The sequence below is a fragment of the Ciconia boyciana genome, chromosome 13 (genome assembly GCF_034638445.1).
Source record: "Ciconia boyciana chromosome 13, ASM3463844v1, whole genome shotgun sequence".
In the NCBI taxonomy this organism is placed as follows: domain Eukaryota; kingdom Metazoa; phylum Chordata; class Aves; order Ciconiiformes; family Ciconiidae; genus Ciconia; species Ciconia boyciana.
The window spans coordinates 7,067,914-7,094,796 of record NC_132946.1 but is presented as its reverse complement, the minus strand read 5'-3'; the positions used below and the strand labels follow the sequence as shown (position 1 = coordinate 7,094,796).

General features: G+C 37.4%; 1 protein-coding gene across 13 annotated transcripts in view; it reads left to right on the top strand.

Moving 5' to 3' along the window:
• The window catches only part of SUN1 (Sad1 and UNC84 domain containing 1), a 36,996-nt gene extending 10,831 nt beyond the window's left edge, over nucleotides 1–26,165 (top strand). For 7 of the 13 annotated variants that reach the window (XM_072877769.1, XM_072877772.1, XM_072877770.1 and 4 more), the window contains 22 exons: nucleotides 1,238–1,334; nucleotides 7,862–8,056; nucleotides 8,396–8,586; nucleotides 9,722–9,748; nucleotides 9,853–10,047; nucleotides 11,811–11,933; nucleotides 13,025–13,108; nucleotides 13,430–13,540; nucleotides 14,964–15,062; nucleotides 15,727–15,820; nucleotides 15,938–15,996; nucleotides 17,214–17,359; nucleotides 17,519–17,743; nucleotides 18,251–18,337; nucleotides 18,714–18,757; nucleotides 19,808–19,947; nucleotides 20,882–21,132; nucleotides 21,671–21,755; nucleotides 22,266–22,381; nucleotides 22,888–23,055; nucleotides 23,892–23,984; nucleotides 24,412–26,165. In XM_072877769.1, coding sequence (XP_072733870.1) covers nucleotides 1,258–1,334; nucleotides 7,862–8,056; nucleotides 8,396–8,586; nucleotides 9,722–9,748; nucleotides 9,853–10,047; nucleotides 11,811–11,933; nucleotides 13,025–13,108; nucleotides 13,430–13,540; nucleotides 14,964–15,062; nucleotides 15,727–15,820; nucleotides 15,938–15,996; nucleotides 17,214–17,359; nucleotides 17,519–17,743; nucleotides 18,251–18,337; nucleotides 18,714–18,757; nucleotides 19,808–19,947; nucleotides 20,882–21,132; nucleotides 21,671–21,755; nucleotides 22,266–22,381; nucleotides 22,888–23,055; nucleotides 23,892–23,984; nucleotides 24,412–24,525 — 2,724 coding nt within the window. In that variant the 5' untranslated portion in view covers nucleotides 1,238–1,257 and the 3' untranslated portion in view covers nucleotides 24,526–26,165. The remainder of the gene's footprint in view (nucleotides 1–1,237; nucleotides 1,335–7,861; nucleotides 8,057–8,395; nucleotides 8,587–9,721; nucleotides 9,749–9,852; nucleotides 10,048–11,810; nucleotides 11,934–13,024; nucleotides 13,109–13,429; nucleotides 13,541–14,963; nucleotides 15,063–15,726; nucleotides 15,821–15,937; nucleotides 15,997–17,213; nucleotides 17,360–17,518; nucleotides 17,744–18,250; nucleotides 18,338–18,713; nucleotides 18,758–19,807; nucleotides 19,948–20,881; nucleotides 21,133–21,670; nucleotides 21,756–22,265; nucleotides 22,382–22,887; nucleotides 23,056–23,891; nucleotides 23,985–24,411) is intronic. The other 6 variants (XM_072877779.1, XM_072877777.1, XM_072877773.1 and 3 more) reach the window with 4 other exon arrangements.
• The last annotated feature ends 718 nt before the right edge of the window (nucleotides 26,166–26,883 follow it).

Sequence of the window (26,883 nt, the reverse complement as noted above, 5' to 3'; positions counted from 1 at the left end):
AAATGAAAACTCTTATTTCAGCATAGCAAAGTGCATTTCCAAAATGAGATACTTGTTGATGTTTTGATTATAAGAATTAAAGTGTGCTAAGGAAATTTTTACCTTAGTTTAGGCATGTCAGCACAGTTGTGTGGAGTATCTTTTACTGCTGCTGAAACAGGAGCCATAGATAATCTGAAAATAGCCAGGATTCTGCTTTGCTAACCATGCAAATCCAGCATAGCCAAATCCCTGTTTGTTAACCACAAATAACCTACTATCAAATAATCTTTTCTAGAAAAGCAAAACTTTTCTTGTGGCTAATAAAACGGAGAAGGGCTCAAGGTTTTTTACAAATGTTTTGAACTTCAAAGTCAAATCGTACATAATACCACAAGTAGTCACCGGTACAGCTCTGCAAGTTTCTTGATATGGCAACATAAGTTTTTTCCTGTTAAATCTATAATACCTTCCAAAGACCCCATGCAAAATCTTACAAGTGTGGGTTGGGTTTGGTTTTGGGGTGTTTTTTGTTGGTAGGGGGTTTTTTTTTTTTTGGAAGTGGATGGCACTCTGGAAAATGTACCTAATTCCAGCCATGGGAGTCATTTTACAGTTGGCTTCTGCTAGGGTGTGTATTCAGTGTTTTTATGACAAGAATAAATTAACCAGTACCAAATATTACAATTTCATGTGAAATGAAGGAAACTCCCTTGCTGCTTGTGGATGGTGTTCAAAGGTTGTAGACTAAAATGATTTGACTATATGTAAAAACTTTATCAAGTTCCACCTGTGTTATGCTTTGGGCACAGAACAGCCTGTGCTTTGCTCAATGGGCTTTCAGAGCAAAACTCATTGTGAAGAGATCTCTGAAAGTACGGCTACGTAGTTTTTTAAATCTTTATGCTTAGCTTTTGGGGATGCTAGCATAACTTAGTTCCTATGGAAGTGTTGTAGTGTAGTTGTGATAAGAGCTTGGCTCATATTACAGTAATGTTCCAGAGAACTCGGAAACTGCTGGGAATAGAATATCATAAAGAAAGTTGCGGTCAGAAATACACTGAGCTTCATGCAGTAATGATAAGGGATATCTAGCACTAGCAGCAATACTGCTGAAATACCGAGAGCTCCATATTGCTGGTAACAGTAGCTTTTTTAATTTCAATACTTCATAACACAGGCTGAACAGCGCAAGGGCTCTTATGTTGACTCTATGTAATTTTAAGTCACTGCATTACTTTATTTTCACCTTTTACAGTATGATTTGAAACAGTCAACATGGACTTTTCACGTCTACACACGTACACTCCTCCCCAATGTCTGCCAGAGAACACTGGCTATACATATGCACTCAGGTGAGAACTCTTTTCTTCTTGTAGAGAAACTATATGTTCTCTGAATGTTGTTAATTCTGCAGAGTTTAGCGTTCATGGTAAGTAGCTGACTTCTTCGGAGAAGCATGCTTTATCTAGTCTGTTTTGGAAATAACTGCTATGTCCTAAATGGAGGAAAGAATACATGTTGAACTAACAGGACAATGACTAAGATAATGACTCAGTGTTTATTAGTTGCTATGAATAAACTAGTCTCCGCCTAGTTACAATTGCTGTTTTATTTCTATAAATACGTCATCAAAATTCTTAGCTGTTTTCTGGTATGTCTTGTAACTTCTGTTTGCATTTTCTTTTGTGACTTGGCACCATTTTCACTTTAAAACACTGATTGATACGCATTCATTGTTGCCAGTGTGGAACTTGGCTGGAAGTCGCATATTGATGACTTTTTTATAGCAAAACTGCTTGTTTTGTGAATGTAAAATCTGTATTCTAATGAACTTGGTTTTTCTTGTATCTTTTTATTAAACTGACCATTATTAGACTGTTTTTCTTAAATCACTTCATTTTTCTAAAAAACTCTGTAGTGTTTGATAGTTTTGGTATTATGTCTTCAAAATAAATGTTGTGATGCCCATTTGAGTTTTTGTAATATTAATAGGGCAGATTGTGGCTGCTGATTTAATCTGTCTAGCTTTTCCTGTTGTTGAGTTATTGGATGTATCTTCAAGCACGTGTACATCAGTGAGCCTGAGTTACTGGTTTAGCTAATTTTAAGTTTAAAAAAAAAATTTTGTTTGTTAGGATGCAGTATGAGAGTGCTTTTCTATTCTGTGCCTGGAAATCATTATTGTGTATTAAAATATAGTATTTAGGTTGGAGAATACTTGGCTACTTGCCAATAAAACAGAAGTTGGCAAAACTGTAGAATTAAGATATCGCTAACTTAATATTCTTGCTTTTGTGTACTCTAAAACTGTAGCATCATCAGCTTTTGTTGGGGATCATGGTTTTTTTAGCTGTAGCCTGATGTTAGTAGTGTTGCAAAATGGGATGTGTTCTACGTTGCATCAATTCAATTGCAACTCTTTTCTGAATTTTTAGAAAAACATTGGTAGAATGTTGGTTAAATACAAGTGAGTTTACTAATTTCAAGGAAAGACATGCTGGACAATGAAAGATGATTTATGTGCCTTATATCAGCAAGCAGATTCACTATTGTATTACTAAGTGTTTTTAGATAGCTCTATATTGCAAATGTACCTTAGATTGGCTGAAATATTTTAACTCTTTTACAGAGGATAACTTTCCCTATTGTGAGCAATGAAAGTAGACTTTGATTCTTCAGGTTGTTTAGACAGTGGTTTTTATGTCTCTGAGCATATCTTTCTTCAAACAAGCTTTGAAATTGTCATCTAATTTGATTTCTTTTCCTTAGTAGTTATATTTGTCTGAAATGATACTAGTATGTTCTACTGTACAATCTTCTCCACAGCAACTAATCTTTCTCACAGACAAGAGGGAATAAGTAGGTCTTAGTATTAACTTAATAATTAAAAAGAAAATCAATCTTAATTTCTTATGTGTATTTCCAAGAGTATTAGCAAAGTAAAGTTCAATGGCTTGCTTAAACTTATCTGGGGTTAAAACCCTTCTGAGCTGGGTTTTTTTCTTGCCTGCTATTTTGTTGGGTATGAGTTTTGTTTCTTGCTAAAGTAAACAAGAATACCACAGGAGCAAAGATTAATCTGCCAGGAAAGGAAGACGCAGAATAATAAATCCTATTTGAAATCTGGAGTATAGTTCATTATGACTTTGGTGGGTTTTGTGTAGAAGACAATTGGAGTGTTTGACTTCCTACATAAATGAAGATTGTCGTTTTGCAAAACTGAGAACTTGTGAAGAGGCCTTTGGAGAAGGGGAGGGTTACATGTCTTGAAACTTCTCAGCCTCCTATTTTGCTGTGTTAAACTATGTTAGATATAGGTGTTCAGAAATGGATAGAGCTGGATAAGCTGACGTTTACTTGCCTTCATTAAGTCAGTTATTATAGTTAAACTTGGCTGAAATTAATTCATTGTGATTCTTTCTTGTGTGGAAAGGAAGGATTAGCAAGCACTTTCTTTAAAATTTCCTCTTGAAAAATTCTGTGATGCCCCAAATATTAAAATAATGGGGGAAAACTACTTGGTACACTGCCTGCTTTCAGGGTGTCAAGAGTGAACTACAGTCTCTTGAGCGGACTCTCGCTATGTGTCTGCTTGTTGAATCTGTGCAGATGCCATGTATTACTGATGTAGCTCTTCCTACCTTGGGTCAAGCAATATTTGAAGAATCTGAGGAAAGGGTAAGTTAGGCAGTTGCTAATCAGAAATATTTTCATGCTGAAGTTCATTCCTTCTCCTCTCCCCCCCACCTGTATTTGTTTTGCTTAGATTCGATCTGGCATGTTCTGCCTTTGACAATTCAATCTTTACAAAATCTGCCTGTGATAAGGAAATTGGCTTGTGCATGTAGCACTGCAGAAAGTACAGGGAAGTTAGATACCACAAAGCTATTAATAGAGTTGGTTATGACCTATTAATAGTATTTATATTAATACTCGCTGGGATTACTGTGTGTTCATAACTGTTTGTAGTGCTTCTACTTTGTGCTTTTACTCTTCCAGCCCAAATCAGAAAAGCATTAAACTGATATAGCTAAATAACCTTTGTCCTCTTCAAAATGCAAGTCAAACTTGTTAATCTCACCCACTTGTCAACGTGTAATTTACACCCCCCTTTTCAGGCTGATCTTTCCTTTAGTCACCATCATCTTTTGAGTTGTGTTGTTTTTGTCAATTAGGGTACCTTTAACACTGCTTTTTCTTCACAAATATGGATTAAATTGATAAGAATTTGGTTTGGTGTGGTTTTTTTTTTCCCTGTGTCATAGCATTAAATCAGGATGTAACTTTCTGCAAAACAGTTGAATAAAATCCTTTGGTGTTTTTTATGTGTGTTCTGGGACTGATCGAAGCAATAGGTAAACAACTTAAGGTAGTGTCCTTGGTCAGTTAATATAAGCAATGCCCTGGTCAGAAAGCGTATGAATATTCGTATACTGATTATACACCTGTGTCCATGTTAGAAGATATCTGTTTAGTCATAGTTCTCTAGGTATATTGTATTCATCTATTATTGATAATCAAAAACATTACTGCCAGTTTCATTCCAAGGAATACTTAAAATAAATGATACTTAAGGTCTTCCAGACAAAGCTATAGGTGTGCTAAAATTGGCAGACCTCGTTCTCATTCCACTTATAAATAAACTTGAAAATTAACCCACTGAAGTCTAGGACATTCTTATTCTGTAGAAGCTCATGTGAAGGGGGTGTCAAGGTAATAGCTAAGAAGCTGGAAGTGTAAGACTAGATACAGTCAGCTGATCTGCCAGCAGCCTTGGGAGCTGTTTGTTGGGGGAAGGAACCAGAGTCTGCACTGTTTGTGTAGGTTATCTAGGAGTGTAGGCTAATTGCATCCCACCTTTAATGTGGTTTTTTGCTAGCTATACATATTGGATAGGAGTACCATCAATGTATCCGTTTGTTTCTGTCCTGTGAAAGAAAAGGCAGGGTTTTTTTTGTTTACTGCAGTCTTTTCTGTAGAAGAAAAAAGGCTGCTTTTCAAAGTGTGGAAAGTGAGATGGCAAGTTAGGAGACTTCTAGATACTGTCCTGCTGACAGAGGACAGATAATTCTCTTCACTTTCAATGTGAAGAGAATTATTATCCTGCATAAGCAAGAGAGAAGCTCTCTTTTTGTTTAAAGAGGAAAAGATCCTATGATTTTTTCTTTTTTTAGATAGTAGCGCCCAATTCCAAGCTATGTATTAAACACAAATTGATATAAATGCTCATTGAGATACTTAATAACAGCAAGTGTTCATAAACAGAAACAAATTGAGGCTGGTCACAGCTGTCAGCTTGTCCTGTGTACTTTGTGTTCTTGTGAATTGAGTATCTGTAAGAAACATTGGGTGAAGTTGAGGAAAAGCAAATGCATAGTGACAAGTGTAAATAGCAAAACTGAATTCTGAAACAACTGTTTAGGGAGGGACTCAATAGTAAACTGTTGCGGCTCTGACCCTTTCAGAATGAACAACAGGAAGAGCCGTATTTAGCCTGTATTCTCACTTCACATCTGTCAGAATACAAGCTGTCTAAACAATATTTTTGAAAACTAAAAATTATATCCTTTTGTACCTAATCAAATGTAGACTAAATCTGTTTTCATGTGAGGAGGCTCCTGCCTTATTTCCTCTCCCCCTTCCACCCAAATGTAAGCAAGGATTAATAAGTATAATGTATATAATAATGTATGCAGGGTTTGTCTTAAGCTGTGCTTGGACTTCTGCCTTGCACAGGGTTGCATTGCATGTGGCAGCATTAGCAGGGCAGACCAATAAGATCAAGCAGGTGGTGCTGAAGACCTGCCATCAAATCTGTGCACCTCTGGGTGATTGAAGAAGTTATTTCGGACAAGCTCTGGTCTGGTCCTGTGAGCTGATTGCCCATTTGCTGCTGGAACAACTAGCTTTCTTGCAGTGCATTGTCTGGGTTAGCTTTCTAACTGAAAGAAATGCAGTTCACATGCTCTGACGCAGTCCCATCATATGTGCTTTACTTTACATTGTGGAGCAGTCAGGAAACTCACTTCTAAAGCACCCACCTTGTCAGAATTAAATCACTACTGTAAGCGTAGCTACTAGGCTTTCTGATGTTAACTGATTTGTATGCCAAATACAAGGAGGCTGAGGGGAGACCTTATCACTCTCTACAACTACCTGAAAGGAGGTTGTAGCGAGGTGGGTGTTGGTCTCTTCTCCCAAGTAACAAGCGATAGGACAAGAGGAAATGGCCTCAAGTTGTGCCAGGGGAGGTTTAGATTGGATATTAGGAAAAAATTTTTCACAGAAAGCGTTGTCAAGCACTGGAACAGGCTGCCCAGGGAAGTGGTTGAGTCACCATCCCTGGAGGTATTTAAAAGACCTGTAGATGTGGTTTATGTGGTTAGGGACATGGTTTAGTGGTGGACTTGGCAGTGCTAGGTTAACCGTTGGACTTGATAATCTTAAAGGTCTTTTCCAACCTAAATGATTCTATGATTCTACAATACATATCATATTATTACTTTGTAATGTTCTGGGGTCTTTAATGATTGTGTAGGAAAATTATTTCCATTAAATTGTTTTTACACAAATACATTTTATATTTGCTGTTTATATGTATTCTCTTAAAGGGAAAGCTTCCATTTCAAATACAGATTGCACAGTAGAATCTACTCATTCATGTCTAATTTGCTTGCTTGTTTTTGTTTGGGATCTGGGGGAGAAGGAGCTGCTATAGTTAACAATACCTTGTTTTCTCTTCTTTTAAAAAACAAACCAAAACCACAGGAATATTAAAGTAACTGCTGTTACAGCTCTGTATATCCCTGTGGCCCAAGAGGGAACAGACTCTGTAGGAAAGCTGGCCTAGAGCACTTAGTGTTTAGATACTTTGGGTCACAGTGCTGCATGGTTCTAGGACCTGGCCTCCTGCTGTGCTGTACCCTGTAACAACAAGCTCTGCTCAGTGTTGTAACTGAATGTTTCCTTTGATTTTATGTATGAGCATTCTGCTTTAGGCTAAACTGTTTTAGTAAATGTATTTCTTACTCCTCTGTTTAATCTGTTTGTGTTTGCCTTGTGTTGTTGCTTTGTCTTTGTTGTAAGTTTTTATGGAGGTTCTGAGAGAATCAAGTGTAAAAGTGTGGAGTAGAGTTCCTGGGGTAATGATGTGAAGCTTGTCTACATGTAAACTTGCCTCTGTAGGATAAAACAGAGAAAAACGGATGAAAGACACTAAACACTTTTATTTGTTCGGAGTTAAATATTTCTCATGATTTGCATTAATTTAAATCTTTTAAAAACACTTTTTAAAAGTAATGGTAGTTAAACTAATGTAGCTAAAGTAGGGAAGTCTTGAAGTATCTTAAAGGGAGGAAGTTCCTACTTGTTGGGAGATGGGAATTCAGGGTAGTGTGGCATATGGATCTTTGGTTCTCAAAACAAGGAATTGGCAAACAAAAAAATAAAAAAACTTTGACTGAAAATGAATCTTTACTTTGCAACTTAAAGTGCATCATGATTTTTAATTTGCTGCTAGGCGTGGTGAAGAAACTATGTCATGGATGGCTTCGTCTCTCAAATTGGTCCCAAAAGAACTCGGCTGTGTAACGAATGCTTGCTCTGGCTAAACTTCAAATGTGGTTTCCATAGTGGTTGTTTCTTTCTAACTGTGATTTGCTTTCAGTTGTTAAACTTGTAATATGAATTGCTTAAGAGAACATTGAATATCTACATACTTCTAAATTATTTGCGTTACGTGGCATATCTTGTGGGAATTGCTCCATAACCCCGAATAAACTGCTTTTAATGGAAACTTAGACTAGCTTGAAGGGTGTGTTTGTTACTAGAGGAATTTTCTCTTAAACCTGGTAACTTTGCTATTCTTATTTTGCTGCAGTTCAAGTTATTCTTCATCTGCTTTGGATTTTGAGACTGAAAACAAAATAGATCCAGTATTTGATTCACCAAGAATGTCACGGCGTAGTTTACGGTTAGCTGCAGCAGGATTTAATAAATCAGATGATGCACGAAGTGATACCCTTCGTGACAGCTCTTATGCCGGAAACATGTCCTTCAGAGAACAGTCTTCTAAGTAAGCATTTTTTTATCATCACAAGTTAATTTATTGGTTGGAGTCTTGAGACTTCCTGTTTGAACACAATAGTACAAACATAGGTTACCTACTGTTTTACTCTTTGTTCTCAGTGTTTGCTGCCATACTTTGAAAATTATGTTCAGTATGTGGTTTGCAATGAAATCTTTGTAAAAGTATAGGTGCTTGAAGGTGAGGATTTTTTTAAACCCGATTTGATCTGTCTAGTCACATCAGCGTTGAAATATCTTGACTGTTTATTCGTTTAATAAAATGAGAGACTAATAGAAATTTGCATCTTTAGTGCTGTGTCTTATTTGTCTTTGCTTTGTTTCCTAGGATGGTGAAGCAACGCAAAAGTATGAATAAACAATCTGGCAGTGTAAGACACACGCCAAGGAAAAATCTATCCAGCGCTTCCATTTTTAGCCAAAGCAGTTTCAATAGCCATGCCAGTGATGCATCAATGGTATCGACTGTGTTGAATGAATCCTTGATTCGAGAGCAGACAGAAGTTGATCATTTCTGGGGTAGGCAATGATTGCTGTTGCTTGTATCAAACTGTGAAAACTGCTTATGGTTTGGTGTGTATAAATGTATGTTGACATCTTCCCTCTTTTTCCCCACCCGTTTTTCCATCCTGCACCCAAACGTGTCCATGTACTTACACTTTTGCTGTAGATGTCTGCTTGCAAAGATGCCTACTGGAAATTCACAGTCCAGTGTGTAAACTTGATTTACTGGCATAGTCAACATCAGGACATGTTGCACAGTCAAGTTAATATGCCAGGCAAACACATACAATTTTGTGATACAACACCATAGATTGTATAGATGTAATTATCTCTTATCATTACTTTTTTCAAAATGTGCATAGAGTACTGTATTTAAAGAATGGTAAACATGTAACTTGTCTTTGAAAAGCCAAAGGAAAAGCAATTTCTTGTTTGTTTACAGGCAGAAGTGTGTTTCAACTTAACATACCTTAATCTGAAAGTTTCACATTAGTGGCACTTCAGGATTTCCTGAGAGGGTTTTTGTGTGTGGCTAGCTGGTTTGGTTTTGCAAGTATATACAATTATACTTTTCTGGTACCTACTCTCTTCATTGAAGAGAAAATACAGGAGTTGTCTACATAAAGTATTCTCTACATAAAGTGTTGTGTAGGACAAGATGAACAACTTATTATATCGCCCAGTTCAGACTATCTGTTTCTAGTCAGTATGCTTGTGACCTTCCGAGAGTCCTAATGTAAGGAAGTGTTTCCATCTTAGTAGAACGTGTTCTAAACTTTAGATTACCTGGCTCTTAAAACAGGATCTTAAGGTACAGTAGTACCAAAGTAGTTACCAAGCAACAGGAACAGTGTAAGCTTGTAATTAGCTGCTTTAAAGTCACATGGGAGCTAAGAAAAGGTGTAGCTGTCATTCATATTTTGTCTGCTGCTTCAGTGGTAGAATGCTTTTCACTGACTACTACACTAACATTTGAATATATGGATCTATTCATGTGGTGGACTGCAAAATATGTTAAATACTAATCATAAAGTGGCTTTTCTTTGCAGTCTTAAAATTAGTGGGACTTTTAATTTGAGTTCATGTCAGATATTGTAGGTGATCATGGGACTTCCTTATTGGGACCAATTTTTTTTTTTTTACTTTGAAGGTCTTGATGATGAAGGCGACCCTAAAGGTAACTACACTTTCCTTTTCCTTCCACATGCATTCTATTTAATGTCAACTAGTGATGGCAATACTGATGTCAATGCACTGAATGTTTTAATCTTGATTTGCTAGGTAGTGATACTACACTGACGCAGGGAAATGGCGATATAGCAACAGCAGAAACGCAAACCACAATGATCAATGGCTACACTTGCAGTGACTGCAGCATGCTTTCTGAACGGAAGGAGGTTCTTACAGCGTACTCAGCTTCTCATGTGCCATCTTCCAGAATTTACTCTAGGGATAGGAGCCAGAAACACGCATCTAGTAAGTTACTTTTTCTTGTGTTTTATCTGGGTAGCAGAATGGTATACAGTTTAGTTGATGCATTTTCCATGTAGTGTTATTTAAGCACTTTACCTACCCTGCTAAATTTACCAATAACTAAATTCTACAGATCAGCTTATATTTTTCTATATCAGTTGAAACTTTACGTACTTGTCAGCTTATGATACATAATTATCAATTTTTTTCAATGTTGCTGTAGGAATTCATTTAAAAATGAAAATGCTGTGGTATCTTAACAAGTTACATTTCCAAATTGATTTGGAACACAATGGGCAGTTCCAACCAGCACCGATCATAAGAGTCTCCTAATCTGGTATTGGATCTCTATATGTGTCTGTCTACGAAGTTTTTTGGTCAGGGTTTTCAGATAGAAACTTTTTCTATGCATGTTTGTTTTTTTTTTTTCCTTTCATGATTTGAACTTTCAAGATTGAGCAGAATTCTTACTTTGCAGTGCTTCTGCTATCCAGAAAATCTCTGAGATACACCTTTCTACTTTCTGCTTTATTTTTTTATCCTCATTTAACCTTGCAGCTTACTAGTGCTTTTAGAAGCTAAACCTCAACTACTTGAAAAATTGAACTCCAAAAGGGAAAAACCGATTCCAAATAGACTTCCTAGGGACTACATTCCTAAAGCTTGGAAACAAATCTGCTGTAAATGAGGTTCTGCCTTTCCAAGGCAATCTCCATTCTATAGATGGTTGTCCTCAGTGTCTTGAGGTTGTCCTCAGTGTCTTGACTGTGTCTGCCTGCCTCATTCATAGCGTCTTGAATTTCCTGATTGTTGGTAGTCCTCAGTTATCAGAAATAAGTTGTTTCTTGAGTGGCCTTGAATTAGAAAGGAACAAATATTGCGATTCTGTAGATGTGTTATCCTTGAATGAAGTATGTTTTCAGTTGCAAGAAATCAGTTTGGACTGTAAGGTGTGACTTTAAAGGGAAATATTTCTATTCGGCTAATATGTAGCACAGGTAGGAATTCTTTTGGCTCGGCATAATGAACTACTTAATAGTTTTCATACAGTGTCACTTTTTCTGTGCTCCTGAGTTTGTAATCACGTGGGAGAATTTTATGTGACCTCATCTTTGTATGTTCCTTTTAACTTTAATCCAGCCATTTGGGTTAAACTTAGGGAGGGGAACGGGGGGGGAGCAGGAAAAGGGGCACACAATCATGGCAGGTTTTTGGAATGTGGCTGCTTCTAGGAAAGCAGCAGCATGGTGGACTGCAGCTTTGTTCCTGTGGCTCTGAAGGAGAAGTCTGTGTCTAGCACTTGAGGCAGACTACTGTAGTAACTTCCTTCAATGAAAAGCGGAGAAGAAGGTGCAAAGTCCTCACTTTTTCAAATCCAAAATAAGAATGTAGTTTGCTCTTTGGAGCTGCGACCCACAAAATCAGTATCAACAGCTCGCATCATTGAGAAATCCTGAGTTCTGTAAGCAAGGAATTCATTGCTATTTAGAGTTCTTAATTCTCACTAAGAAAAGGTATTCTTGCTGAAGTCATACGTTCTGTCTTGAAGGCGTTTTCCCTAGGATGTGTAGTTCTTACAAAAGCTTTGCTTTAATATCTAATGCATCCAGGCTTTTCAAACCACGCTTGCTTAAGTTCATACTCCTGGCTAAACAAAGGCTTTCTGTGCTTCATCCTTGCTCTTCCACGAGCTAATGGTCACCAGAGAGTAGAAGTACATCTTTACATAGGTGAATAATTTCTATTCACACTGTTTTTTTCAATAGGAGGAACGTATTTCTACATGAGTAAGATTCTGCGATTGGTCAAACATGCTGCAGCATCTTTTGCATCACTATTAGTGCAACTATTTCAAATGGTTTTGCTGAAGCTGGGTTATGAATTTAAAGGTACTTTTTCAGTTGTCTTCCTTGGTCTCCACACAGAGCCAGAGTATGTGTGTTGGTGTGTTTTGGGGTTGTTTTGGTTTGTTTGGGTTTTTTTGCTTATGGGCTTCATCTTTGGCACTATGGTGTTCTTTTTCTGTAGTCTTTTGGCTGGCTCCTGTCTTTCTCCCTTTTTTTAATTATTATTATTTAATTATCTCAGTTTTGCTACCCTTTTCATACCTACTCTCTGTTTTGGAAGTATCAGGATTCATGTATGTGAGATCTGTGTTACAGTTAAGATTCATGTGTTGATTTTTACTAGGAAGTGGTAGAAGGCAGTGTTTAAGTTGAGAAACTTAAGTTGATTTTTAAAAAAACTGTTTGGTGTGATAGTGTCAAATCCTAACTTTTCAATGTCTTTAGGTTTGGACTATCTTGTTACCCTTAAGCGCACTGTGCACTTAAAGCTTGATTAGATCTGTCTTGCAAACTAAAGCTGCCATTATCACTCTGCACTACTCTAAAGCACATCTTGTTTTCCTTGAAAATGTTCGATTCTTCTTTGGTGCTTTCTCTTCTATAATACATGCTCTATGAGTGAAGTTAAATTGCCATAGGCAGAAGGTAACTGATTTTTGTGTGTGAAGAAAACTTTGTTCTCTCCCGTTCTCTGTGCCTCAGTGCCTTATAACTTGCTAATGCTCTCTTCTCAGTCTTTTAAGATCTCTGATAAAATCAACCCAAAGATGTAACGGTTGGCCCATTTGACAGAATGATGGGAATAGGGACTCAAGATTTGATGAGTTGTTACTTAGGATTTTTTTACTAACTTTGCTATCTGAAAAGAAGCAGAAAGATTTTTGAACCAAAAGGTTCAAAGATTTTTTTGAACCAAAAGGAACCCTCTCTTACTTAAAGAAGAAAAAGATCAGATTGCACAGAGTAGGCTTCTTCCTTGATAATTTCTCAGGTTTCCTGTGGGTAACCTGGCTTTAATAGGGAACCAAGCCAGTTTAGCTAAAATCTACATATATGATAGCTAAAATGTGCATATATGAAAGGCTTTGAACTTGAGAGTTACATTCCATGTGTGCCTTCTGAATGTGTTGCAGCTCACTCAGACTACTGTGGAAGCATGAATGTAAAGGAGTTTTACAGAGAAGATAGCCATCTTGGTGTAAATGAGGAATCAATATGTAAGTATGATTGATGTTGTCTTTTAGCCTTGGGCTGAACACCAGGTTGTTGCTATAATAGTAGTATCAGATGCCCCATGCCATTATGGAAGCTACAAAGTAAACGTTTGTTTTGCAACTTAGATGTAGGGGGGAGAACAGTGATTGCCTGGTGTACTGTATGTAACATTTAACTGGGCAAGTTTTATTCTACTGAAGTTTGCTTAGTGGTTCTTGATTTGATAACTGGTATTATGAAATAGACTTGTTCAAGTTATCTTGTAACACTCTTGATTTGATCCTGGCTTTGTCCCATTAATTGACTGTTACCACAACCAACAGGTGATGACTGTAAGGGGAAGAAACATCTTGAAATATACACCACAGACCACATGCAATCCTCATGGGCTAAAAGGGTAGCAAGGACCATTTGGCACACCTTTTCTTATGCAGGTTGACTTGGACCTTTTTTCTTTTGCTTTTATTTTGCATCGCAATCTCATAATGTTAATCATACATATTGTTTTGTGTTTGGTTTTTTTTACCTTCATCTATCAAAGTAGATTAAAAGTGTAAAGTGTCTAGAAAATTAACACCTTTCCTGTTTGACTTCTTGCTCTGATACTGGCTTTTGTACAAGCTTGGCAGACTGCTTACCTATTAGTAAAAACAAGCTGTGGGGACAGCATACACCTTGTATGTTAGAAAGAACAAGTCAGATTGTTAGCTTATTGCACTTTGGGGAGGTCTGTACACGCGATAGGTTGAAAAGCTGCCTTTAAATGAAAGCTAGGTATGAGGCATTGGTATGCAGAGTATTTAAATAAAGGGTCTTTAACATTTTATTTTTGTTCTAGTGATAGTAAATTTTTACAGGAATCTTGCATAGAGGTAGAATCTTCCCTGTGAGATGAGCGTTCCCTAGCTTTAATGACAGAGGCATCAAGAATCTGTTGAGTGCTCTTTATTCAGCAAAGGAAAATGGTTTGAGACACTTCAGTCACCTAAATGCTTTGCAAAATATTGGGTTGGTATATCTATAATCACTCAGATTAACCCAGACATATCTGCTAATCTAAAAATGTAGGATTATTTTCTAAATGTATACCATGTAGTTTGTTCTGTAGAATGAACAGTCCTTGTCTTGGATATAGTAATTATTGGCTTCAGTGGGCTTTAAGTTACAGCATTTTGTTATAATGCATTGGTTTTTGGTTGTTGGTTTTGGTTGTGGTTTGTTTTTTTGAGACTCAAAACTGACATACTGAAGATCCTTGGGAACATTGAATTTACTGAAAACTTACTGCTTGTAACTTCTAGTAGGGATTATTTTCTATTATTGATCAGTATTTCTTAGACATTATTTAATTATTTCATGAGGATTTAAAATTTTTAATTGTTCCCTCTTCTACACAGGAACCTAGATAACGAACTCAATGTATAATTTGGGACAAATAAGATGCTTTTAAAGTAATGATGTCCTTAAAACTTGTTTTTATGGTAGTACTTTTTTTGCTATTTTCTGGTATCCTTACCGTGGCATTGTTAGATAAACATGCTACAAAATGTAAACTTTTTGTTGATTTTGGAAAAGTTATATTCTACTGCGCAGATGCTGTTGATCGTTCTACTTATCTTTATACATGAGAATTGTTTCTAAATTGTCTTGGTCTTACTTGGCTTTATACTTATTAGTGGCTTGCTTTCCTTATAAATAGCAAACAACCAAGTTTGTAGATGACTGAAAGGTATGGTTTAAAACTATGCAGAACATGTAATGGGCAGGGGATTGAGTCTGTTTTACTGCACGTACTGCAAAAGAACCTTAAGCTCATTTATGTATGTTACCACATAGAGTTAATTTGTTATAATCTAGGTTACTTTATGCTTCACATGTTGCAAACAGTGGGAGCAACAGGATGGCTTGTGTCTCAGAAGGTGTTGTCTCTACTTTGGCTGGCCATTCTTTCTCCAGGTTACTATCCTGATCTGTGTGTGTGTGCGTTGCCTGTTCCTTTTGACAAACTAGGAATCTGCAGTATGTGGCTTACACTAATTCAACTATGCTTATGCTGTAGCTTTTGTATCTTGAAATGCATGTGCTACTTTACTCTCTTTATTGACCAAAATATGCTTGATGAGAGGGTGTATTTCTGTTCCTAGGCATAGTGGGAGACTAACCAGACTGTTTCATGAGGGAATGAGTGTGTAAATAGCACAGAATGTGGGGTGTCAAGAATAATGGGGTGTGTTTGGTTTGGTAGTTGCTTCCTATCATGGTATTCCTCTTAGCAAAAACTGATGCTGCTAATCTGTGCATTTCTTGAACCACACACTGAAGACTTCGGTGTGTTAACTTTGATTCAAGCATTAATACTGAATTTCTGGCAAGATAGCATTGCTGTAACAAATGAGTATTTCATCTTTTTGCATGACTATTGGTTTTGTTGAGTAGCTGATGTTATAATGCTGTCATACTTGTGATACCTAGATGTTAATAAGCTGCATGCATTGCCTGTACTCGTGCATTTCTCTGCTGTGCAAAGTATTCTTGGCCACAGTTGCATGTCCCTCTGCTTGGTTTCTTTGAACATGTGCTGCAGTAACTACATTTCACACTGCCGCTTTTTGTCTTCTAGGGAGGGCAGCTTCTGGCATGTTCAGGTTGCTTAGAACTGGGTGGTATCAACTTGTTACTCTGATGTCTTTGCTCAAGGTGTTTCTTCTTAAAAGGTGTGTATCCTTTGAAAAAATTGTTTTGTGAGCAAATTATTTACCCAGTTACAATATAAAACAATAAAATATGATAAATGTATTGTTTCTTGTAAACTTTCCTCTCTCTTTCTCTAGATGCCTTCCAAAGATCTACAAGCTATTACTGTTTCTTATCCCCCTGCTGTTTCTACTAGGTATGTGAATCGTTTAGTTACAATACAAATCGGTGTATGTTTTCTACAGCTGTTCCAAAATAGCATTTTTAGTTGAACTTTCAGTTTATGAAGAAGATGCAGAAGCAAAAAAGAGCAAGTTTGTTTGTGAACAGGGCAGCAATTCAAGCTCTCAAAGTACTGATAAGTCAGTGAGCTTTCCCCTTACCATGAAAGGAATACCCTTGATTTAATTTCATAGAGCTCTTTAGACAGAGAGAGTGGGTGAGTAAGTAAATGCACTGAAGTCCTTTTTTTTTTTCTTTACATCTCTTCATAGGAATAGCAATGAGCTCATAAAGAGTAGCCTGCGTACTGATTGCTTTGATTGTTGTCGATCTCCGTAAAAATGTGGTTAAGTTCTTTTACCAACTCATCCTAAATCTTTCCTTTGCTCTAGGCCATGCTTTAGTTGTTTAAAATACTGCTATTTAGACTGGTTAGTCAACAATATTCCAGGCCAGCTGTCTTAATCTGAAATAAAGTCATTTTAAAATATTTACCGAAAGTGCTGGGCCATTTCTGAAAAGCAGTTTCATGTCCTTGCATGTCCTAAAAAACTTGTAGCTATTTTGAGGAGAAGATGAAGCTTCTCAGAAACTTACAGTGGGGATTCAAAATCCTCTGTACTAGGGAGAATAAGAAAGGAAGAAGTTAGCCTCTGTAGAAGATGCTGCTAATTCTCACTAAGATATTGCAAAAATAGGTGTAATATTTGTGAAATGCTAGATTGTTTCCATGGAAGCCTAAGTTTCCTCCAACTTTTATTAGATATTATGCAATGTGGTATGTAGCAAGTAGGGTATAAGGCAACATATTTTCCTTTGAGATAAAAAGCAGCATTTACATCTGCCTTCAGTGAGCATGGCCTGTCTTAATCAGTAAATGAGATCTAGGTGCCAGGGAAGCCGTAGTATGAGATTAAGGATATATCATGATATATAAGCGCAAGTTGCCTATCTTACAACTGTGAGTGGTACTGATGGATGTTCCCTAATATTCTTGAGTGCTTAACTTAACAATTTTAAAGCTGGCTCATGCTGATTTTTATTTAGACTGGAGTAGTGTCCACTGTTTGACATCTACCTTGCAAACTTAAGGTAGCTTGTGTCCTTAAGTAAGAAGACGATTTGTAGATATAAGCAGTCTTAAGGGAGACTTCTCCTGAACACCCTCTTTGCTTTTTGTTTCTGATCTAGGTATATGGTTCTGGGGGTTTAATGGCCTCATTTCATTATTCCCTTCATTGAACTGGACAAGAATTGATAGAATACAGAGAATAGATGACTCTATTCGTGTTCCTGAACCACCAGCTGATTCTTTTCACTCTGTGCAACCTCCAAAGGTAAGGGAGAACAGTCTAGGGAAGAACTTCCATATCTTTTAAGACTTCTTAACTCCCATGTCTTCAATATTTTGCAATAACTACCTGATACACAAGGGTAATGTGAATAAATGTCTTTATTTTTAGATATTAACAACAAAAAAAATCTTTATACCTTAGGATACCATAAATGTCTTTGATTCTGGTCGTATAAGTGAGCTGGAAAAGCAAATGGCCTTCGTGTCTGACAGATGCCATCACCATGATGAAGAATATAGCAAAGTGATGCTTCTACTCCATAATCTTCAAGATCAGGTTGCCCAGATGAGCGACAAAAGTGAAACATTGAAGCTAATAAAAAATGTGATGGGTCAACATCTTAAAGATATGAAACTGGAGGAAAAGGTAAGATAGTCAGTTATTGATGCTTTCTGTTACTGATCAAAGTATTCTGTTTTAATAATGCAGACTATTAGTGATTTGACTTTAGGATTCTTTTCTGTTACGGAATTAACGGATAAGTAGTAAATGCCAGGGTGTAGTCACTGGCATTTGTTCTTCCTTTGTTATTGCTGACAAAGAACTAATTCCAGATAGGTGGTCTAAAGTAGAATCTTACATTGCTGAAAAGCAGCTGGATTTATCCTGTTTTCATACAGAGAAAGAAGACTATAGGAAGGACTAGTGACAAAGAAGGGGTTTTGTGGTAAACTTCCCTGTGTACAACCCCTACTACTGCTGAATCAGGCCTTTATATTTTTTACAGATTCTATAACTTCTCACACCACCTGCAGGATAAATCACTTAAGCAGTTACAGAATGAAATAAAAATTATGCTTTGTAGAAAATATCAATTATGCTATTTGTACTCCAAAATAAAATACACCGCCTTTTTCTTCCCCGTTTTTTAAGACTGACTTCTTGGCTTTACATCAAGAACATGAGCTGCGCATCCTGGCACTGGAAGACATTATTGGAAAACTCTCTGCTGAATCCAAGGTATTGAAAGTTATCTTTGCTAACTCACTCTAATTATAACCCGTTGATAAAATCATCTAAGTTTTTGTTGGCTATCCCAAACCCCAGTTTGCTTTACTCTAGCTATTAGTTCTTTAAGCCTCAAAACTTGTTTGTGTTCTTGCTCCTCCTTCTCAGAAGAGGTTTCAGTCCAAAGATTAAAAATTATTCACTTGACCAGGGAGGCAGGCTCTATTTGGAATAAAATCTTATTATACAGAGGCACAAACATAAGTGTGGGGACACAGTCCTGTATAGGTGGTGCTAAAATCTGTCATTTTCATTTAACATTCTTTATCCTCTTTCTGTCACTTTTGTTTCTTTGTATATGTGAAAACTTAACTTTTGTATTTTTTAGGACATCCAGAAGGAGCTTGACGTAGCCAAAGCAAAAACAGTGAGGTATAAGCACTTTTCAAATGTATTTTGCTTTTTCAATCCTGATGCTAACTGATGGTGATATACATGCTCTTCTTTGAAATAAAACAATACTTTTCTTTGTGTCAGTTAACTGACCTTAAGAGTTTGTGTTGTCAGCAAGAGTACTTCTGTGTTATAGTAAACGTTAGCTGTGATGCTGAACAACATCAGTACAAGGCCCACTTCCAGTGTGTGAGCAATCCTACAGCTACATTTTTTAGTAGAGAAAGCTGTCTATTTAGTGGAGGAGAATGAGTGACTTCTCATCCTCTTATAAATGCATTAGAATTTTTCCTCAAATTGCTTAGTGAAGTATACAGTAACTGCTTTTGATAGGCTTTATATTTAAATTCTTGAATTATATCAGTTCTAACCTTTGTCTCTGTTTTTGGTTTGTCAGCTGTACTACTTTCCACTCATGTACTGTGTAATACCGGGATAAAAACTGCAGGACTTCATTAAGTAGTTTCCCCATGGGGAAGAGGAAAAGAAACACTTATTTGCTGAATTGTCATTTAAATTGAATCTAAATGTAAAACAGCTTAGAATGATGGCTGATACTTTTTTCCATAGCATGCACTGAACAGTGATCTATATTGGTCATATGTGACCTGCTCCTTAAGCTCAACTTGACACCTGCCTCTAAAGTTATCCTGGTTTAAGTAAGGTAACCTGAAATTTGCTCTAACCAGTGGCAAACTCACGCAAATAATGTTTGACTGGTTTGCCAGAAATCTTAAATTCCCCCAAATCTATATATGTGTGAGTTATTAACTTGTCAGCCTGGTGATGTTCTGAAGTCATGACTGCTGGATTTGTTCACAACTTCAAAATACTTTGCTTTGAATATATTAATCCTAAGTATGCCTTAAATAACATCTTCAAGCAACTGCAAGCTCACCATGTCTATCATGGTGAATAACTGAACTAGGAAAGCACTTTGTATTAGACAAGTATGTTCTCATACCTTTGGAATTTGATGGAATGACTCAAACTACTCTTTCCTAATTATTGACTCTTTGTTTTTGTCAGAGATGGTGATGAACATAACCAACTTTTGTCCAAAGTTAAAAAGCTAGAACTAGAGTTGTCTCAGATGAAATCGGAGCTGTTAACTGGGGAAAGTGTGAAGACAAGTTGTGAGAAAATAGATGTCATTCATGAAAAAGTAGGTTCTGTAACTGTCCCAGTAAAACTTGGTACTGCTTGATTTTGTTCACTAGCTTTATTGAAATGCACTGCAATAAGTAACGTGGGGATAGTATTCATCTTAAAGAATGGTAGTCTTTTATTTAGTGGCACTGTGAATTTTTCCGTTAGTGCGTAACACTTTATTAGACAAGATTTTATGGCTTGTTTTCTACAATGGCAGGGGTTTTGCATTTAAGATATGATGTGGTAGCAGTTCTGTATACAGTACTTTACTGTTCTTACCAATGTATTTTGCTAACCCATGGAAACATGGAAAAGAAACTTATGTAAAAGCAATTTAGGTTTGTTATCTGAGAGTTGTTTTTAAAATCCTGCTTAAGTTCTTTTGAAGCCTTTTATAAGGTCTGAGTAGAATGGAGCCAACAAAATACAACAGTAAGTGTTGATACAGGATTATCAACTTTGACTAAAATATCATCTTGTGATAACGCTCAAATATGATCTAGCTATTGTGTATGGAATCAAAGCATACCGTAAGTGAGTGATTAAGCGTCTTGCTTAACTAGGTCTAACAAGTACACTGTTCCCCTTAGAGTTGCCACGGTGCCTTCTTCGAACTGTTGCAGTCAATTTTTTTTTTTTATTCTGAAGTGTTAGACCACTAATGTAAACTGCATAGTTTGCTAGGGTTTTGTTAGGTGTGTCTTGTTCACCAAACCGATGAAGCATCCAGATTTCCCACATGTTCTTCTGCACACCTGACTGGTCTGTTATTCCAGTGTAAGTCAATGTAGTTAAAATGCACGTGAAAGCTAGACTTTTGTGTAGTACTGAACGTATGTATTGATTTCACATGTGCCTGTTTTATTTATATTTTTATATATATAGTGTTACTTAATGGTTTATAAAGACTAATAATTCCTATTATAATTATTAATGACTTCAACTAGGTAGATGCCCAGGTCAGAGAATCTGTCAAGCTAATGCTTTTTGGTGATCAACAAGAAGACTTTCCCAAATCGCTTCTCCAATGGCTTACGTCCAATTTTGTGAGCAAGAGTGATCTGCAGACTTTGTTGCGGGATCTAGAGTTGCAGATCCTCAAGAATATTACTCTCCACATGTCTGTTACAAACCAAAAACTAACATCTGAAGTAGTGACAAATGCTGTGACTAATGCAGGGATTTCTGGAATCACAGAAGCGGTGAGTGAGTTTAAGTTCTCAAAAATTCAACTAAAACTGTGAAGAGTCCTTTTATAGGTGTTTTGTGGAGCATGACTGTCAATATAAACGTTAATCATTTTAAGAGATGTCAGGAACGTTAAATGAAATGGGGAGAACTACAGAAAATGCTTTATCAAGTGTATTCTTACAGCACTGCTTGTTGCCTGTTGTGAACGGTTGTGTTTTTTCAAAGTATGCTGTCTTGAAAATTGAAGAATTCCCAAGAAACAAGTATACCAAAGAAATGCAGCTCAGGGTCTTGGGAAGGTGGGGGAAAGAATGCAACTTTTGAAGAAAACACCAGCCAAGATGCAGTATGAATTTCTATTTTAAGACAGACAACCATGCATTAAAAATGGCCTCTGTCTTGACAGAGGCTTTCAAAGACTTGTGACGGAGTGCAGCATCTCAAAGATGCTTGCAACTTCACAGATGTGTATATATCAATTGTTTTATCACTTGATATTATTAAAATCTTGTCTCTTTCCATTCTCCTCTTCTATGTGTACATCTGTAGCAAGCACAGATTATTGTAAACAATGCATTGAAACTCTACTCTCAAGACAAGACTGGTATGGTGGATTTTGCCTTGGAATCTGGAGGTAAATAGTAAAGGAAACGCCTTTTTTACTGTTTGTGTTATTTATAGCATTTACTAAAAATCTTAAAACAAAGACTAAAGGTTAGTAGAGCATCCTTGTGTGTTGCCTGATCATCAGGCTACCGCAATCTATACATGGTTGTTTACAGGGTTACATATCAGCTTAGGTATGCATGGACGGGGATAGAATAGTTCTTCTAAGCATGTGTACAACTGAATAATAAAGAACCACAGATCTGTTTGTGTGGGGTGTACACACCACTGAACTCAGTAGGGAAAAATGTGTAATTTTCAGCCCTCTTAAATGAAAAACCTTTAACATGTTCTTAAAATAACATTGTACTTGATAGAAGCATTGTATCCCTAGAATATTAGACTTTAACAATATCTTTAATATTTTTTTCTGAGGAAAATAACTGGTATATTCATTAAGCTTTGTACAAGTCTCTGCCTTAAGTCTTCAGGAATAAATTAGTAATTATTTCTGCTAACCTGCTATATCTCTTTTGAGGTGGCAGCATTCTGAGTACTCGCTGTTCTGAAACCTATGAGACCAAAACAGCATTAATTAGCCTCTTTGGAATTCCTCTGTGGTACTTCTCTCAGTCTCCCAGAGTGGTGATTCAGGTAATTAAAGGCTGAGTAAACAAATTCAGCAATGTTACTTTGAGTGGTTTGGATTGTTTTTTGGATGCTGGATGCTTCTGTCTGTAATATATTGGGGGGCACAGGTACTTTGAACTATATTCCCAAGAGCGGGCTATTTCTGGTGATTCCTGGGCACTGCTTAAGTCCTACTCTAGCAAAATTAAGACCCTCATAGGAGGCTTGGGTGGTACATTGGACTTCTGCAAAGTGTGAGCACTGGGAGGGCTCCTGTTGAGAAGTAATCTCAAGGTGAGTCTTCAAAACACTGCTGGTAGTTCAGGTGGGTATGCTGTCTTCCTGAAGAGTTCTACCAAATAGATTATATTCTGCCATTTACTATCTAAGACTCTCCCTAATAATTCAGAATTCATTACAACTCTTTATTACAATAAACATCATTACAAAATGCTTGTGGTTGGGGGGTGGTGGGGGTGGTGGTGGTGGTGGTGTGTCCCATCCTGTTCTCTCCCCTTCCTCCTGTCTAGCCGGACATGTACCCAGGAAACTGCTGGGCTTTCAAAGGATCACAGGGATATCTTGTAGTTAGACTTTCGATGAAGATCTATCCAACTGCCTTTACAGTGGAACACATACCAAAAACACTTTCACCAACAGGAAGTATCACCAGTGCTCCTAGGAACTTTTCAGTATATGTAAGTCTGTCTCTGCACTTAAGTTGTTGTTTATATGCATAAAGAATAGTTGTGTTTACATATCTTGGAAAATAACAACTTAAGGGAGGACAGCTAAGAAGATAAACTGTTTCTGTCATTGCTCTTAAAATTGCTTATATTTTTTTAATGAGCTTTGAGATTAGGAATAAGAAGTGTTACAGCTAATTTTGGGGAAGTTGTTTCTTTCCCTTGCTTTATACAGTAGTAAACATTTTTGGAGGGAGATGATGATTTTTAATTTGGTATAGTTCTTTCATACACTTTAATTGTTCGATCCTTCCTCCACTCCTCCCCCTTTTGGCTTGTCACCTTATCTATGATGTGACTTAAATCTTTTTTTAAATTGATTTTAACTAGCACCACAGTTGCGTAGGCATGATTGCAGAACAGAAGACCACAGGCTACATCAGAGTATAGTTGTGATATCTGAGAACTTTTTGTCCAGTTATTTTAAATGCTCAAGCAGTCATCTGCAAGCATCTGAATCCTGACTTCCATCTTGTTTATAACCTTGATGTTTTCTCATTCTTGTTTGCCCTGAGCAGTGTATATTGTACACTGTGATAGTGGTTTTGCCACAGAAACTAAGGGGTTTGACCATGAAAGCATACAAACATAGCACAACTGTTTGCAGTGCAGGAAACTCAAATACAGAGCCATGCCTGTAGAAGCATTAAGTTACATGGGAAACGTTCTGATCCTGGTTTGATAGGCTTCTGAATGCTGTCTGTTGATACTCAGTTACGTAGACATGCTTCTGGTTTGGTTTGATTTCAGATTTGACAGAAGCAAAAATCTTTATTCTGTTGTTATAGGGTCTAGATGATGAATATCAAGAAGAAGGCAAGCTTCTAGGACAGTATGTCTATGATCAAGGAGGAGAACCACTGCAGATGTTTCCAGTGATGGTAAGTCTGGATGATAAGATTTAAAGTGTCAGGAGAAAGATACTCATGTTTTCTATGGTAGTGCACAATGAGCAGTGAAGGAAAAAGGCCTCATTCTCTGTTGGGCACTGAGGCAGAAAGTATCTGCCTCAAAACCTATGGCCTAAATAGATTAGAGGGGAGGAAAGGTTTGTGCCATCTGGATATGCATAGTATGAAAATCCTAAACACATGAAGAGTCTGCTTCATGCTTCTTCTGACTCCCTTCACAAAAAAACTAGTTGTAAGGCAAGGAAGGTTCTGTTCAAAGGGGCAGAAAGTTCCCGAGGCATAACTTAGTTATGAATAAAAGTTGGTAGTTGCAGAAATCTAGGAAAGCAACTTCAGTTGCGCCTGTTTATACTAGAAACTTAACTCTGGTTTGTGTGTTTGCTTTTTCCTTCTCCAGGAGAAAAGTGAAAACGCATTCCAAATAGTGGAACTGAGAATTTTTTCTAACTGGGGACATGCAGAATATACATGCCTTTATCGGTTCAGAGTGCATGGGAAACCTGCCGAATAATCTCCTACACTATAGCTTGGGTTGTTTTTGTTGTTGTACATTTTGTTCTTAATTTGTATATACCGGAAAGCCTAGAACACTGGAATCTTTAAAGGACGAGGATGCAAGATATATACTGCAGAACTATTGATCCTCTGATAAAGGCAGAAGACTGTCAGCAGAACTGTATAAAAAATAATTTTTATTTGCTCTAATGCTCAGCTTGTAATTGCCAGTTAGCTTTATATTTTTGTGTCCATGCTGAGAGAAATAATGCATGCAAACTACTCTGGTTCATAAAGCCCAGTTGGCAAACAGGTGACACCTATTTTATTACAAATGAATGTATAGGTTTTTTAAAACAATAAACCACACTTTCTGCAACTAGGAATCTGCTTTTTTTTAAATTCAGGACTTAACTGCATACTTCTATTAGCTTGGCACTGTAAGCCAAAAACTGTGGTACATTTTAAACACTGACTGTGGCTGAAGGTGTCCTTCAGTTGACCCTTGGTTTTGACCTTTTTGGTGGATCCAAAAGGGTTGCTTTGATACCTGTTGAATATAATAAATATTACTGTCAGGGAAAGTTAACACAACCAAAACTAGTGTAAACACCAGCGCCTAAGAATGCTTTACTGTAGTTTGTGGCCATGAATTGCTCTAAAAGTCAGGGATAACTTTAAGTGACTGAAGTTATTTTGAGGTTTTTTACTGTAGCAGCTTGGCCAGTTTTGTTGTTCTTTAACATTAATTCCAAATTGACCTTGATGTACTGACTAACTGGATCGGAGCTGATAAGCCTGCTAAATTGCTTAGTCAACATTAGTATACAGCAATTAAATTATCTTAATTTGTCAAATGTGATCTCTCGGGACAATAATTCTTAGGCTGGTTCATTGTTGTACTCAGTAAATGTACTGTGAGAATGCAGTATGTGGAAAACAAGACTGAAGTAAACCTTGCTCCTTCACATTTACAAGAGGGACTTCTGCTCAGCACTGCTATATTGAAATATACGGGTGTTAGATCATCCCCAGAAACCTTAGTCGGGTATAAATAAGAGCAATGCCTTGCCCTCAAAAGCAACATTTCTGTGCAGAATGAGATGACACTGCTTATTCCCCCCCTTAGGATCGCTACTTTGAAGATCCTTTTCAGAAAAGATTCCTGAAATGTACTTGTATGCAGAATTTTTATCTTGCTGTTATAATGCATTTTATAGTTACACATGAACTGTTAACACATGGAACTGCTGACTGGTTTTCTGAATAGAGTTATGTATGTTGCACAACAGTCCTCGAATGTTTAAAAAAAAAAGTCTCCATGTGAAGAACTTTTTTCACTTGGCGCTAGAGACAGAACCTATGGCCTACGCAGAGGAGCTAGATTACACGTGTACAGGTGTTTTCATATTATAGGTTACATATTTAAAATTAGAATTATCCTGTATAAATTGAAATTAGGTAGCCGGGGTGGGAATATTTGAATAACACTAACTTATTTTTAAAGCAAGATAGGACTTTGTGCAATGTATTTTTGTAAATGCTTTTCAAAATGTCTGGTTATTCTTTGCTGCCTCCAAACTGACAAGATGCTATTGAGATGTTTAAATAAAGAGTTTTAATTTTTGAAAGTGCATGTAATATTTGAAACAAGAAATAAAGCTTCTTTTCTGTATTTTTGATCACCTGCTTAAATAATTGAGGACAGGCGAGACCATACTACTCAACTGACTAGCTGCCCCTTGCCACAGCGGTAGGCAGCCTAGGGTTTCCAAATACGACCTACCTCTTTCTCCCCCTGCCCCGCTTCCCTTCGGAAGCGGCTGTTGCTCTGACGTGTGCTGGGGTGAGAAGCGGGGTGTCCCTCCACCTGTGGGCAGGGGCTAGGGTCACACAGCTCTGGGGGGCAGGTGGTTACAGCATGATCTCCCTTCAGCCTTCCTGTGCAGTTTTGAAGAAGAAACCCTAGAAGCTGGTAGTTGCTTGATGCTTTTCAGCTATTTGCAATAGTTTCAAAAGGTCCTGGGTTGGGTTTTTTAGATTGTTGTTGTGGAGTGGGTGTGTTTTGGTTTTTTTAACCCCGTTTCCTTGGCCGTGTTGTCTGTTCTCGGTGGTACTCGGCTCAGTGTTACTGCCTGCAATCCATAAACCCTTCCTAGGTTTTCCATATTCTACCTTTTCCCCGGTTACGTGATACAGGAATCGACCTTTGACACAGGCCACAGACGTGCCAGGGTGACGGGCCCGGCCCCTGCCCCTTCCGTGGAGCTTGTTCGCAAACACGAACCTGTTTTACCCCCCTCGCCCGGGGGAGGGTGCCCTCCTGACACGGCTGCTGCGCGGCGCGGCCCCACGCCGGCCCCCGCCCGGCCCC